At 37.3% G+C, this 16,567-nt stretch overlaps 1 protein-coding gene across 1 annotated transcript; it reads left to right on the forward strand.

Moving 5' to 3' along the window:
* The first annotated feature begins 12,066 nt into the window (after positions 1–12,066).
* On the forward strand, positions 12,067–14,287 carry LOC119984285 (transcription factor TCP8). Its single transcript, XM_038828150.1, has 2 exons — positions 12,067–13,928; positions 14,028–14,287. The coding sequence occupies exon 1, from the start codon at positions 12,296–12,298 to the stop codon at positions 13,898–13,900; it is 1,605 nt and encodes a 534-aa protein (XP_038684078.1). The 5' UTR covers positions 12,067–12,295; the 3' UTR covers positions 13,901–13,928; positions 14,028–14,287.
* The last annotated feature ends 2,280 nt before the right edge of the window (positions 14,288–16,567 follow it).

The raw sequence follows: 16,567 nt of genomic DNA on the forward strand, positions 1-16,567 counted from the left end.
AAAGAAATATTTTGATTAGGAAGTTGACAGAGATTTTACGACCTGAGACGACCCATTTAGTAAAGCCAATTACTAAGTTGAAAACCAAAGGACGCCCAAGTTCAAGGAAACATCATAAACTAGATAGTAGTACCCGTCGCGAGCTATCTGCATTTGAAAGGAAAGAGTCGATAAATGATAGTCAATTGTCCGTATTAAGTAGTGGAAGCAAAATTGAAAGTGTGCGTCCCCCTACACACAATGTATGTCCAAAAAATCATGTACAATGGAGGCTTGTGCGTCCACGTTTGAGTTATCAAAATCTTATTGTAGGTTTCCCTGCAGGTCTACATCCGTATATTAAAAGTGTCCAAGATGTCATTTCTGATGGGCATTGTGGCTTTAGAGCAATTGCTGGGTTAGTCGGCTATGGTGATGATGGTTGGCATAGAGTGAGGATAGAGCTATTAGCGGAGTTAGACTCACATCCAGTTACATACGAAAGGTTGTATGGAGGGGATTCCAGAGTCTGTGAACTACGATATGCATTGGACTACCATAAGTCCAATATCCCATATGATAGATGGATGACAATGCCTGATATGGGACATATCATAGGTACGTGCTACACTTGTACATTGTGTTTGATTTCTCAGGAACAATGCTTGACTTTTCTTCCATTACGAAGAACAAAAGCATCAACTCGCCATCCACTAAAGTTGACAATTGGCTTTATAAATGGAAATCATTTTGTAAAGGTGTATCTTAAGAACGATGCTCCCATTCCACCAATAGCAGTGTTTTGGCAACGTTTTCAAGACATAGATATGTTGGGGTGGGAGGCTATTTACACACCACACATTAATCGGTTTAAGAGTCTTGTAGGATCAGAGACAGCAACAACATATTTGATTGATCTCACGACAAATGGATTTATCTAATGTACTATTACGGTGTGAAATTTTTGGGCTTCGACGTTTTGGCCTCTGATGTCTCTTTAGTCTGCTATTGGGTAAATGTCTGATGTGGGGTATCCTCTTCTAGTGGAGTGGTCTATATATTTTAGCTCTGGTTTTGTGGGCTTTGGTTTACTTTTGGCTCTACAGTGGTCTTCTTGCTTGTGGCGTTGTTGGGGCTCATCTTCTATTTCTTTTGGTTTTTATGATGGTTTGTTGGGCATTATTTGGCTTTTGATGTTTTGGGAATTCTCGATTCTGGCATGTTGTGGGTTTGGGTTACTCTTGTTTTGGGCTGCTTTTTGTAGCTAGTGGCTTGTAATTTATTTTCTCAGTATCAATAAAATGCACATAGATTTATCAAAAAAAAAGTGCTTGGAAATTTAAGCATTTGATTCTGAAGTATTTTCTGCTACTTAAGGTCAACATCAATAGTTAATATACATGTTAGCTTCTTAATTTGCTTGTGTAACTGCACTCTGGATTACTTATCAATGATATTTTCTTAAATTGTATAGTTACAGTGACACACTTTTGATATTCTTCCTACCTCAAATAGTGAACTTTCTCATGTGCCTTGTTGTTCATTTCATTTTGCTGCCCATCATGTGCCTTGTTGTTTTGCATTCTTTAGATGACGAGGCACTTAGAACAACAAGACATTGTTGATAGCTTTAGTTTGTGATTTCCAAGCCCACATGTTACTACTTAATGTCACTACAGGCCACTTGAAGGAATCATGCGTTTTTAGTTTGGAATTTTTTTTTGTCTAACAAGTTCCTTCTCAAATCTGTTTCTTGACAAAACAATGTTTACAACTAATAGATTATTTTAGTCAAAGTGTTGTATTTAACAAAAATAGTGTGGATGTGCTTTAATAAAAAATGATTAAGGGTATAATAATAAATTTAGGGTGATGTATTTATAAAAACACATATTTTAAATTTATGTTGTGATGTATTTAACAAATGGTGTAGTATTTAACAAAAATAATGGTGTGTTTAACCACCCCTTTTTCTTTTCTTCTTCCTGGTGGGTTTTGGGATTTTCAAGACAATCAGCTGATGAGGAAGATATCTGATTGGTTTTATAGAATTTTTTTAGGAGCAATAGAAAGGCACTAAAAAACCCATTAAAAATTCCAACCCAATGAAAATACAACTGGGAGCAAGGTAAGGTTTAAGCAAGAATCTCCTCTTCTTAGCCCCTCCTACTCCTCTGTCCCGGACTTTGGCATTGTGGGACCTTTTCAAGAGAGAGAACACATCTGCCAATCCTTTTCATAGCCTTAGTCTTTTACCAGGTTTAGAAAGGACCAGGAAAGATCATATGGCATCGAATACAAGCTGCTTGAGAATCCACTACTATTGAAAGGTTTTAAGGATGCCCAAATCCGGTATTCATTAGAGAGAAAAAAAAAAAAGGATAATGAGAATCTAACAATCAATTGTGGTAAATGCTTAATCAAAGTCGATTGATCTGTCGAAATCCTTACTCAAACCATTAGGAGAGACAGAGACTAAACTGGAGAAGGAAGCTGAAGAAATTGAACACGGTAAAGACAGTGTATATTTCTTATGTTGAATGTGTACAACTCCAGTATATATGGAGGACAAGTTACAATGTGAACACATCTCTTCCCTAGAAGTTAGGCCTAATTATAAGCTATTACAACAATCATGCCTAATCCATCTGTGACCACTAATTATGTTAACGTATTACTGAGATCTCTAATTAATGATAAAAGATATACAGCACATATATACATAATTATCATCCAATACTCCCCCTCAAGCTGGATCAAGAAGATTGATGGATCCAAGCTTGCTCACTAACCAATGGAACTGAGTAGATGGTAGCACCTTGGTAAGAACATCAGCTAACTGATCATGACTACGCACATACTGAGTTTGAATAATCTTGGACTGAACTTGTTGGCGAATGTAATGACAATCAACTTCAATATGTTTTGTACGTTCATGAAACACGGGATTGGAGGCGATGTGCATGGCAGCCTGATTATCACAAAAAAGAGTCATGGGAGTAGTGTTAGTGTAACCCAAATCTGAAAGAAGACTTTTGAGCCAAATCAATTCACACGCAGCTGAAGCCATGGCCCTATATTCGGCTTCAGCACTAGAACGAGCCACAACATGTTTTTTACTCTTCCAGGAAACTAAGTTACCACCAACAAACATACAATAGCCGGTAGTGGAGCGACGATCAAGTGAGTTCCCTGCCCAGTCAGAATCGGTATAACCAACAATATTCAAATGACCATTATTATGCATAACAATACCGCGGCCAATGGAGTCTTTAAGATACCGCAAGATACGTTTAACTAAGCACAAATGTTGTACTGTAGGTGAGTGCATGTATTGACTGGTAAGACTAACAGCATAGGTGATGTCGGGTTGCGTAATCGTCAAATAAATAAGTTTACCAACAAGCTTCTGGTAGTATTGAGGAGAATGAAGGACTTCACCCGAAGAATCAAGCTTCAATTTGCTGTCTAATGGTGTGACAGCAGCCTTGGAATTCAGCATATCCGCATCTTGAAGCAAATTGAGAACATACTTTCGTTGATTTAAGAACAACCCTTTCTTAGAAGCAGCCATTTCGATACCGAGAAAGTACTTCAATGATCCAAGATCTTTGATAGGAAATTGCTGCTGAAGAGTACTTTTTAAGGTGATAATAGAAGCAACATTGTTGCCCGTAATAATGAGATCATCCACATAGATAAGAATCATCAGCTTGTCAACAGGAGTGATTCGTACAAACAAAGAAGAATCAGCAGAGCTTCGTTTGAAGCCAAAAGTGTGAAGAACAGTACTCAATTTAGCATGCCAAGCTCGTGGACTCTGTTTCAATCCATAAATGGATTTATGTAGGCGGCAAACCAAATTAGGATGATTACCTTGAGGATGCCCAGGCGGAAGCTTCATGTACACTTCTTCATCTAAATCACCATGCAAGAAAGCATTTTTGACGTCCATTTGAGACAATGACCAACCATGATTAATAGCAACCGACAAGAGAACACGCACAGTGGTCATCTTAGCCACTGGTGCGAAAGTTTCTTTGTAGTCAACACCAAATTGCTGAGTAAAGCCTTGAGTAACAAGACGTGCTTTATGCCTATCAATGGACCCATCGGAGTGAAATTTAGTCTTGGAAACCCAACGGCTTCCAACAGCATGTTTACCTTTAGGAAGAGGAACAATACTCCATGTTTGATTTTCAGCAAGAGCAGTTAATTCATCATCCATAGCCTGACGCCATACAGCTTGAGAATGTGCCTCTTGAAAATTTCTTGGTTCAACAGCATTAGAAACAGCCGCAAGAAAGGCTTTATGAGATGAAGACACTCTGTGATAAGCAAGAGAATTCTGAACTGGATATCTTGCTGTATAAGTTACGAAATCACGTAACTTTGCTGGAGGAACACGTATTCTGTCAGGATTACGTCGTGGACGAAGTTGCTGACTAATATCAATAGACTCTTCCGGAGTGGCAGACTGAACAGTTGGCATGAGGGACTGGTCATTAATATATCGAGTAGAACCAGCAGTTATTTCATCACTAACTTCAGTAGTTTTATCTCCAAAAATAGCATCTGCTTCATCATTGGAGGCTAGTGGCAAAGGACACAAATCATCTAGCTGCTCCCCCTGACTTAATGCAGTATAATAAGGCATAGTTTCAACAAAGCGAACATCTCGGGAGACAAATAATTTTTTGGACATTGGATCATAACATTTGTAACCTTTCTGAGTTGTTGAGTAGCGCAAAAATAAACACTTAATAGCTTGGGAATCAAGTTTATCACGATGCCCAACCTGTAGATGCATAAAACAAGTGCAACCGAAAATTCTCAAATGAGAAAGATCAGGTTCTTTACTCTGTAATACTGCAAGTGGAGCATTGAATTGCAGCACTCGGCTGGGTAAGCGGTTAATAATATAAGTAGCAGTAAGTATGCCATGAGACCAAAAACACTTGGGAACATTCATTTGAAGCATAAGAGACCAGGTTTTTTCAAGAAGATCACGATTTTTACGTTCTGCAACCCCGTTTTGCTGGGGAGTACCAACACAGCTAGTCTGATGTATTACTCCATTAGAAGTTAGATATTGTGTCATGTCTTTGGACATATATTCAGTGTCATTATCAGATCGCAAGATTTTGATATGAGTTGAGAATTGAGTGGCAACCAACAAATGAAAATCTTTAAAACAATTCAGAACTTCACTCTTGGTTTTTAACAAATACACCCAAGTAACCCTAGAGAAATCATCAATGAAGGTTACAAAAAACTTAAAACCATCGAGTGAAGCGGGAAAGGGACCCCAAACATCAGAATGAACAAGTTCAAATGCCTTAGTAGTTCTAGATAATGAGGAAATAAAAGGTAGCCTAGTAGATTTGGACAAATGACATGTCTCACATGAGAGAGATTCTTTGACCAAGTCTGGTATTATTTTGCTAAGAACTAACTCGGATGGATGTGCTAACCAACGATGCTAAAGTAAATGATCTTGAGAAGGAGTGAAAGCAACGTGAAGTCCTTTGGAACCTTGAGTATTTGGACAGAAGTAATAAAGACCATGCAAACAAAAACCTTCACCAATCGTCTTCTTAGTCACGAGGTCCTGGAAAATAACCTTGTGAGGAGTAAATATGACATGGCAATTTAGAGAGGAGGTTAATTTTTGAACAGAAAGTAGTTGAAACGGAAATGAAGGAACATATAAGGCATGTGATTCAACCGTATCTGAGACAAGTTTGAGTTTACCCTTACCCAGTACACAAGCTCCTTTCCCATTTGCTATGGACACATAAGAAGAGAATTTTTCAAAGGCATATAAGTTGGTTAATTTATTCGTCATATGATCTGAAGCCCCCGAATCAACAATCCAAAGATCATGCACAACACTAATATCTAATGCAGTCATAAAGGCTGTAAAAATACCTTGGCTTGTCTCAGGATCACATCCAAATTTGTCCAAAAAACCAGCAAAATGGCTGAGAAGAGCAATAGACTGATCATTGTTAGAAACTCCAAGTTTCATGTCCTGACCTTGCTTGTCTTGAAGGTAAGCAGCAAACCCATTCAGCAAGTCAATAGGATTAGTTGAGAAAGTATCAATGGAATGACCAGCTAGATGTGCCTTGTGATTAGAACCACCTTTTGAATCCCTTGGGAACTTTGGTTTGAGTTCAGGATGAAGAATCCAACAACGCTCCTTCGAATGACCAAGATTGTCACAATGTTCACACTTCTGCCTTTGAGGATTTGTCATTGGTCCGATGATGAGAGGACACATATGCACGGGCAGCAGAAAAACTGGGACTGGTATTACGAGTCATGACTTTCCTGCGAAGCTCTTCACGATTTATGGTAGCACACACATTTTCCAGAGATGGCAATTCTGGGTTCATCAAAATGTGACTACGAAGATCCTCATAATCAGAACTAAGGCTAGCAAGTACCTGAAAAATACGATCTTCCTCTGTCCTTTTTCTCAATTTAACAGCATCAGTAGTAAAAGGACGATAGACTTCCAACTCATTCCACAAACTTTTAAAACTTCCCAATAATTGAACAAATGGCTTACCATCTTGATGAAGACTTGCAATATCGCACTGAATCTGGTAGATCCTGGCCGAGTTATTTTGATTTCCATACATGTCACGAACTGCCTGCCATAGAAGATAAGCTGACTCCGAATAACTAAAGATCTCCGCAATATGTAGTTCCATAGAGTTGAGAATCCAAGTCATAACAAGTTGGTCAGAACTTTGCCATGACGCATATTCGGATGATTGTTCATCTGGAGCGACATTAATACCATTAATATGGGCTAGTTTTGATCTTCCACCAAGAGCTAGAGTGATAGCTCTTGACCAAGGAAGGTAGTTGAATTCATTCAACCGTACAGTGCTCAACCGTTGAGAAGGATTGACATCCCCTTCAACCATAGAAGATTGAACCGCAATGGATTTTGAAGTGGTAATGGCTCCAGAATTGTTGGAACCTCCAACAGAAATGCCATCATCGGCCAAGAGATTGAAAATAGCGGAAAAGAAGAACAAGAGATTAAACAAATTCAAGAACGAACTTGCTCCGATACCATGAAGAAATTGAACACGGTAAAGACAGTGTATATTTCTTATGTTGAATGTGTACAACTCCAGTATATATGGAGGACAAGTTACAATGTGAACACATCTCTTCCCTAGAAGTTAGGCCTAATTATAAGCTATTACAACAATCATGCCTAATCCATCTGTGACCACTAATTATGTTAACATATTACTGAGATCTCTAATTAATGATAAAAGATATACAGCACATATATACATAATTATCATCCAATAGAAGCATCTAGAATTGACGAAGCAGGAAGATAAAGTGAGGGAGGGAGGGAGGGAGGGAGGGGAAGAAGAGGGATGGAGAGAGAAGATAAAGGTAGAGTTTTTTAATTGTGATATTTGGTGAGGAAAAAAAAACCTTATCTACCGTCAGATTAATCTGACGGCTTTAGATTATCCACTGGAAGGGTCAATTGTTTTTTGGCATTGGACCTCCCCCGAATCCGTCATAAGAGCATCTGCATCAGTTTCTCTTAACAGATTCCCTAAAATACAGACAAAATGTCACTTTCCCTTATTTTACAGATTCTCTATCCAATCAACACTGCATCAGATTACCTATCATATTCTCTATTGCATCAAAATAATATTTATTTCTCTTTCCTTTATTTATTCTATTCATATAAATTACTTCTATTTAAAATAATAAATTAATTACATTTAAAACAATATATTAATTAAAATAATAAATTAATGTTATCAAAAATTAGAGAAAAAAATTGAGGAGAGAGAAAGAAGAGAGAGAAAAAGTGAGGAGAGACAGAGGAGAGAGAAAGAGATGAGTGATGAGAGAGAAAAAGTGAGGAGAGACAGGGAGAGAGAAAGGAGTGAAAAAGTGAGGAGAGGAGAGAGAAAGAGATGAGTGATGAGAGAGAAAGAAGAGAGAGAAAGAAAGGAGTGAGGAGAGAGAGAGGAGAGAGTGAGGAGTGAGAAAGAAGAGAGAGAAAAAAAGTGAGGAGAGAGAAGAGAAGAGAGAAAGAGATGAGAGAGAAAGAAGAGAGGGAAAGAAAGGAGTGAGGAGAGAGAAAGAGTGAGGAGAGAGAGAGGAGTGAGAAAGAGAGGAGTAAAGAGAGAGGAGGGAAAAAATGAGGAGAGAGGAGAAAGTAAAGTAGTAAAAAATGTTATTTTATGTTTAGGGAAGTGAATAGTGGTTCTCTAGATGTAGGGAACTACTGTTCATATTCTGTAAAATAGGGAACCTCTAGGTAATCTGATGCAGAGCTCTATTTTGACAAAATCTCTATAATCTTTCCCTATTTTACAGACAGATTCATGTTTAGGTAATCTGATGTGGATGCTCTAAATGCGTTATGGCATTTTTGGCCGCAAATGGTTTTTTATTATTACTCTAACCTTCTGCCTTTTCGGTATCCTCAATCTTTCCATCTCTAGCTATTTTTTAAGTTTTTTTTTACCCACAAGTTAGGATAACCTAGCAAATATAATCAAGTCAAGATATTTTTTTGTATCTTATAATACCAGTTTTTTTTTTTTCTTTTCCATACATAATATATACCTTTTGGTTGTGTATTAGATAAATCTATAGATATAAAAAAATAAGGACAATGCTAAATTTCTCATTTTGTGATCCCAAAATATCCAATATCTATGTAGCATTAAAATAATCATTGATTAAAAGTACACATGTTTGGCTTGTTTACCATCCAACACTCCACATTAATTGAGAATGTTTTGGGGGTCAATTTTTGAGGTCTCAAGCATTATCCTTTTACTCGCAAAACACACTTATGAGACAAGCACTAGAAATGTGTGTTGAGTTAGTATTTCCCTTTTATCACCAAATCTCAAGTTAGTTTTTTAAATGCTTTTTAATGTTGCGTTATTTTTGTCCCCAAACTTCAATTCCAAATGCATTTCTAGGTTGTAGCCAACTAATAACAAACCCCAATCTCTTGTCAAGTATTTATAATTTAAGGAACAAATTAATTAATAAATATTCTTTGGCCTTCAAATTCGTATATTTAAATTTGGGGTGGAAAAAAATGGTTCCGAGTGAGTTTCGAGTCGAACATGTGTTTACAAAATATTTACATGTTCGGACCCTAATCCGGATTGGATTTTAGATGTATTTAACTGATCAAACATGAATTGGTATAAATCCGAACAAATAAACCGAACGATAATCTAATTCGGATTAGGGTCCAGACAAATAATTTCACAAGCAAAAAACAGGGTAAAAGATTGTTTAAGTTGGCTAAATAAATGCCTCTTTTTTTTTTATTTAACATTTGGAACAACTTCCATATATATTAAAATTGAATTCAAAATGATTGGGTAATATTTGATTTTCTCTTGAAGTAAATCTCAACAAAATGTACATGTACATACACCTACTCCATGCAGAATGTACTTCATCTTTACAGCTGTAGGGCATGAGCAAAATTGGTCCTACTCTGACAATGATGCATGGAAAACTTTTATGGTATTGGATAAAATACAAAAATGTACTATTATATGATAGTTAATGTTCAAAATTTTAAATTTTTTACCATCTCCTTATAAGAAAGCTAGACAGACTGAAAAGTGTCCAGGTGAAATTTGCAGCTTTTACCATCTTAATTAAACCCAATTTTACCTTTTCTTTAGCAAAAGAGCAGATTAAGTAGACAGTAAAAAGAGGTCAAAATGGGAAAGTTAACTGGAACAGAAAGAAATGAAGATCATCACTGAAAAAATGACTGATGGGTTTTTACGTTTTTATTGCTGTTGTTCTGTTAATTAATTTCTTGAGACACAAAAAAGTGCAAAATTTAGACGGTCTTGTCCCTAGCTATATACATTTTGAGAGAAGTAGATAGAGACCATGTGGGTTGTCTGAAAATTCTGACAGACCTGTGACACCATCATTTTGGAATGTGATGTCTGAAGGAATTAATTTTATTTAATTTTATTAGTTGGGAAATAGAGAATTTAATTTTGGACCAAAGAAAGTAAAAGAGGCAGGGTAGAGGTCCCTATCAAGAATCCCTTTTTAATATGGAGAGCCAAACAAGAGAGCGATGATGTATGAACAGTCATTCTTAAAGTGACCACTGTCCAATTGCCATAGGAGCAGGCAATACAGTCAATTAAATTTGTCAATTATTTCTGAAGTTACATTTATACCCCTATCAGTATTGCTGCAGTTTCATTAATTTATTGTGGATGAAAGATTTTATGATATTTGTGTAATTAAAATATGTTAAAAGAAGATATAGATGAAGATGTGGGGTTGGATTTGATATTAATTAATTAATGGTAGATGATTATCTGTTCAGACTAACAACAGTGGTTTAATTAATTAAGAGGGGGTGAGTGGGTCCACAGGATGAATTATCTGGCTGATTAGTGTTGTTGAATTATTTAATGTGTTTATTGTTTGAAAATTTAAGGAAAGTTGAAATGATTTGGGCAACCTCTAATTTATTTATTTATTTTTTTTTAATTTTGGCACCTCCTAAATTAAGTGGACAAAAATGCACTTTATCCACCATTCAGGGCTTAAACTACACAAGGAGGGGAAAAAACAATGATGCAGGATAATTGTGTCTTTTCATACGCACAAGTTGCCCCTATAATAAAAAGAATGGGGGTGCCCAGATGGACTAACTAACATTCATACCTAAAAAGAGAATAAAAGTATTAATGTAAATGTATATAATCGGGTTGCGGGGGGTGGGGTTGGGTTGGAATGAGCTGTCCTGCTGCATTAGATGCTTTTTATATATGCTGCTTACCTGTGCTTTCTTGACTTGCCCAAGACTCACAAACAAAACCAACTTTACATCTATTTACAACAAAACCAACCCACTACTATTAACTAATCATTCATTCTTTCTTTACCTAATCAAATATTGTATTAGAGCATCTGGATCAGTTTCTCTTAACAGATTCCCTAAAATACAGACAAAATGTCACTTTCCCCTATTTTACAGATTCCCTATCCAATCAACACTGCATCAGATTACCTATCATATTCTCTATTGCATTAAAATAATATTTATTTCTCTTTCCTTTATTTATTCTATTCATATAAACTACTTCTATTTAAAATAATAAATTAATTACATTTAAAACAATATATTAATTAAAATAATAAATTAATGTTATTAAAAATTAGAAAAAAAAAATTGAGGAGAGAGAAAGAAGAGAGAGAAAAAGTGAGGAGAGAAAGAGGAGAGAGAAAGAAAGGAGTGAGGAGAGAGAGAGGAGAGAGTGAGGAGAGAGAAAGAAGAGAGAGAGGAGAGAGAAAGTGAGGAGAGAGAAAGGAGTCAAAATGTGAGGAGAGGAGAGAGAAAGAGATGAGAGAGAAAGAAAGGAGTGAGGAGAGAGAGGAGGGAAAAAATGAGGAGAGAGGAGAGAGGAGAAAATAAAGTAGTAAAAAATATTATTTTATGTTTAGGGAAGTGAATAGTGGTTCTCTAGATGTAGGGAACTACTGTTCATATTCTGTAAAATAGGGAACCTCTAGGTAATCTGATGCAGAGCTCTATTTTGACAAAATCTCTAAATTTTACAGACAGACTCATGTTTAGCTAATCTGATGTGGATGCTCTTATAACCCCCAATTAAAATTAATGATAGTGCATCATGAATCCAAAATTACATTTCTTGTTACTTTAGGTCACTAGTGTTGTAGTGTAATAGTAATCATAATTAGATTGGAAAAAAGTTACTAATTTTTTTTCTTTCCATATATTTAGTAATTTAGTGATAGTAAAAAGTGAAAAATACTGACCTGAGTGTGTAACTTGGGGTATGTTTTTCAGCAAAAGAAAAGTCAAATTTTTGGACATTCCTTATACAAGACCCCACGAGTGGACTTGTCTTACGGACTTACTGTTTTTATTTTTTTTTTCTTTCAAATAAATAAATAAATTATTTCACCTTTTTTTTCCCTCATAAGGATGCCCAACTTGCCTCTTCTCTCTCTCTCTCTCTCTCACATGCAGATGATGGTGGCGAGGGAAAGACAAGAGTCAATAACAAAGCAAACAAACCCCACATACTCATACTTACTACAACTTGGCCTCTTCTCTTCTCTCTCAATGTTTCTCAAGATTCTCTCTCAATGTACATGTTGAATAGAGAGAGGGAGTGAGATGGGGCTCATATCATATGATCTTAAATCCAACTAAATTTATTTTTATTTTTATTTTTTAAAAAACAATCTCTGAACTGAAACCCACAAACCCCACCAGATGGAACTCACAGATTTGCAGTCCACCAAGCAAAACAATAATACTTCTTCACAAGTCCCACACCACCGCCTCCACCATCTCCACCCTCTCCAACACCAGGGTTTTGATGGAAGCGGCACCAGATCATCTGGAGGTATGTTCATGGGCTCCGTCTCCATCCAAGCTGGGCTTGCAGGACCACACCATGCTCCAGCAGCTGCTCCTACTGGTTCTTCTTCATCCTCTGTCTCTTCATCTCCTTCATCTTCTTCCTCCGCCTCTGCCTCCGCCTCCACGTCCTCCCCCGCTGCTGCTCCTCCACCGCACCTCGTCGATGCCTCCCTCGCAATCGCCACCAGATCCGACTCTCAGCCTTCCTCCCGATCTGGAGGCCCTCTCCTTGATTCCACCAAAAAGAATCAACAGAATCTCGCAATAGTAACAACAGCAGATGCAACAACTACGACCACGACAACGACGGTAAAACGGTCCTCTAAGGACCGACACACAAAGGTCGACGGACGTGGCCGGCGCATACGTATGCCTGCAACCTGTGCTGCTCGGGTTTTCCAATTGACGAGAGAATTAGGGCATAAATCTGACGGAGAGACAATTGAGTGGTTGTTACAGCAAGCAGAGCCGGCAATTATTGCCTCCACCGGAACCGGCACGATTCCGGCGAACTTCTCGACTCTGAATGTTTCGTTGCGGAGTAGCGGATCCACACTCTTGGCTCCACCTTCGAAATCCGCTCCTCACTCCTTTCATGGTGCTCTGGCTTTAGCTCATCATCCTCGCTACGAAGAGAGCTTTGCACACACTAGCGCTTTGTTAGGGTTTCATCAACACCAGCAGCAGCAGCAGCATCTATTGACTGCAGATCAGATTGCAGAAGCGCTTCCGAGTGGTGGAAATGGAAGAGAGAGTGGTGGTGGAGATACTAGCGAAAGCTATATGAGAAAACGCTTTAGAGAAGATTTGTTCAAAGAAGATGATCAACCACACAGCGAAAGTGGTGGAGGCGATGGAGGAGGATCTAAATTATCCAAAACCGAAGCGGCATCTTCTGATCTACTAAGGCCCCCCAATATGCTCCCTGCTGCCGCCATGTGGGCGGTGGCACCCGCACCAACTAGCGGAGTAGCTGGCAGCACATTCTGGATGCTACCTGTAACCGCTGGTGGTGGTGGTTCACCTTCAGCCACTGCTGGGCCTTCGGAACAACAACAACAACAACCGCAGATGTGGCCCTTTGGGACGGCGGCAGCACCGGGAGGGAATGGTAATACATTGCAAGCGCCACTGCATTTTATGCCAAGATTTAACATACCAGGAAACATTGATTTTCAGTCTGGGCGAACGAGTCCGCTACAGCTTGGTTCCATGTTAATGCAGCATCAGCAACAACCATCGCAGCATCTTGGGTTAGGAATGTCTGATTCCAACTTGGGAATGTTGGCAGCTCTAAATGCTTACTCCAGAGGTGGCTTGAATATGAATTCTGAACAAGATAACCGGTTGGAGGAACACCAACAGCATCACCATCATCATCAGCAGCAGCAGCACCAACAACAGCAGTCCCAGAATAGTGAGAGTGGAGATGAGGATCCCAATAGTTCTCAATGACTCACACAAGATGACGACGACGGTGGTGGTTAGTTGCTCTTAATTGGGATACTCCATTTATTTTGTCTGGTTTTCTTTAAAAAATTCGAATGATCAAATAGAGATTTGTTGGATTTGTTTTTTGCAGTTTGGAAGTTGAGCTTGTGATAATGAGCATTAGAGTGCTTCAATATGTGATTTTTTTGTGAGATTTTTTATATCAGGATGTTGTGTTGTGGAAGAGTTTGAGATGTAATTTGTTAGTTTGATTGGTCCAAAGGGACTGACAAAGAGGAGAGTGTTGTATAGAAGGATAGTGGTTTGTGTTTAGTATTAATTATATTATATATCCATATTAATTTGCTTTAATTGCTATGTTTGTAAATATATATAATTTCTTGCGTAAAATTTCCTTCCAATTCTTTCTTTCTACATTGTCTGAAGCATCTCTTATTCTCTCTCGAATGGGAAAAGACAATAAAGAAGAACAACCCATATATATATATATTGGTTTCTTTTTCTCTCACTGTCTGCCATTTTTACCTTTTCTTTCTCTCAAAGAGTTGAAACTTGAAAAAGAGCAGATGGGATAAGAAAGAGAAAATCAAACTGGCCATTTTTTCTTAGTTCTTTGTGTTCTCTACTTCTCTGTGTTTGTGAGAGAAAAAATGTTCTCACTCCATGGACTCCATGGCCTCAGAGAGAGAGAGAGAAGTTGCAGAAAGCATACAAGTTTTAGTTATTTTTTAATGCATTTCTACTAAATTTGCTTCACTCATTATATTATTGTAAAATGATGTATTTTAAGTAATTGTTTGGGTAATAGCATTAGCATTTAGCAATCCTTCCCTGCATGTTTGATTCCTTCAACTGGACATCTCCCTCATTCCCAGGAAGTTGTAGTAAAATAATATTGAAGAAGGGACAGAAAAGGGAATATACAAAATATACTGTTCTCTGTCCACCGCCTCCGCCTCCGCCTCCGCCTCCTCCCTCTTTAAGTAAATGTATCTCTTTCTAGGTTATTTCGCAATTTTGGGAATAGTGAGAGTGACATTTGTTGGACTCTTGCACAGTCAATTCAGAATTTCAGATGACTTTCTTGTTTTGACTCCTTAACTCAAAACCTCTATAAGATATTACACACATGAGTTATTGGTGTCCTCTAAACTAAGCACACTTGATAATTGGCTAAAATATTATATATATCTTTGGACTTTCACATTTTTCTCGATTGTGTCCTTAAACTATTTTTTTTCCTCATTCTATCCTCAAACTATTATTTTTCACATCGTTTATATCCTGAGTCAGCTTTCCGGGATTGACTCCGGCAAAAACGCTGACGTGGCATCCAAGTGTATTTTAAAAAAAAAATCAATTAGTTGTGGACCATTTTTTGTTAAACTTTTGGTATCATTTAGGATGACTATTGTAATGGTTTATGTCCAACTTTTGGATTTCTTGAAACTTCTTTGATCGATTTCGTCGAACTGATGATATCAATCTTGCAGTCAACCATTTTGGAATAGAAATCTTAGTAAATTTGGGTTTTATAAGATGTGTGCTTTACGATTTGAAGAGGCGAATTGGAGATTGAATTTTTTATAATTTTTTAGAGAATTTCCACCTCAATTATACACGTGTTAATTGAATTTTTTTTTTTTAAAAAAAAAGTGGATGCCACGTCAGCGTTTTTGTCGGAGTCAACCCCGGAAAGCTGACTCAGGATATAAACGATGTGAAAAACAATAGTTTGAGGATAGAATGAGGAAAAAAAAAAATAGTTTAAGGACATAATCGAGAAAAATGTGGAAGTCCAACGATATATATAATATTTTAGCCCTTGATAATTATTATTTATTTTAGTTCTCGTGTATTCCGTAATTAAGTTCCGCAACAAGAAAAGCTAAATTTTGGATTAAATTTAATACTCTCTCTATCCTAACAAGAAAACTAATTATAAAGTCCTGACTTTTTGCTCCAAAACATTAAATGAAAAATTGGAAACTTTTGCAGGCAGGCTACTGTTTAGATGAAGGACAAGAGAGAGCTAATCACGATGATTAATAAAAGTGAATGACGGTGCACATAGATCTTTTTAATTGTTGTCTTTAATTATATCAAAATATGGAAAATAAAATGATGCTAAACTCGACGCGCTTCACGTGCGCCAATCATTAGTTGGCAAAGTGCGGTGTTAGGGGGAACGCGTCGAGGTGGTGGTGGAATTATTTTTTTATCAAAATAAATTAAAATAGATATATAAAATCAGACAAAGTAGAATCCAACATGATCATCTAATCTAAATAGTCTAAACTCAATTATCCCGAGGTTTTTTTTCTTCCCTATATGGCACTATCTATATAATTATATACTAGATGGTACCCGCGCGTTGCGGCGGCCTTTGTTTTTGTGGTTGTGGAACTGTGTTATGGGTTAGAGTTGAGATGTGTTTCTGGTTGAGTTATTGTGTGTTAACGTTGTTGAGATGTGGTGGACTCTACCTTTTGAGGCAGGTAATTTTTTATTTTTGATCTTTCGTGGGATGGTTTTACTATTTGTCATTGTTGGATGTGTTTTGGAGTTCTTATCCTAGGTGCAAAAAACTGCAAAGTCTTACCACATCAATTTTACTTGGATAATACTGGCGAATTAAGTTCACTCTAACATATATTGACAATTATAAGA

Source organism: Tripterygium wilfordii, chromosome 18 (assembly GCF_013401445.1).
Source record: "Tripterygium wilfordii isolate XIE 37 chromosome 18, ASM1340144v1, whole genome shotgun sequence".
NCBI classification, from domain to species: Eukaryota; Viridiplantae; Streptophyta; class Magnoliopsida; order Celastrales; family Celastraceae; genus Tripterygium; species Tripterygium wilfordii.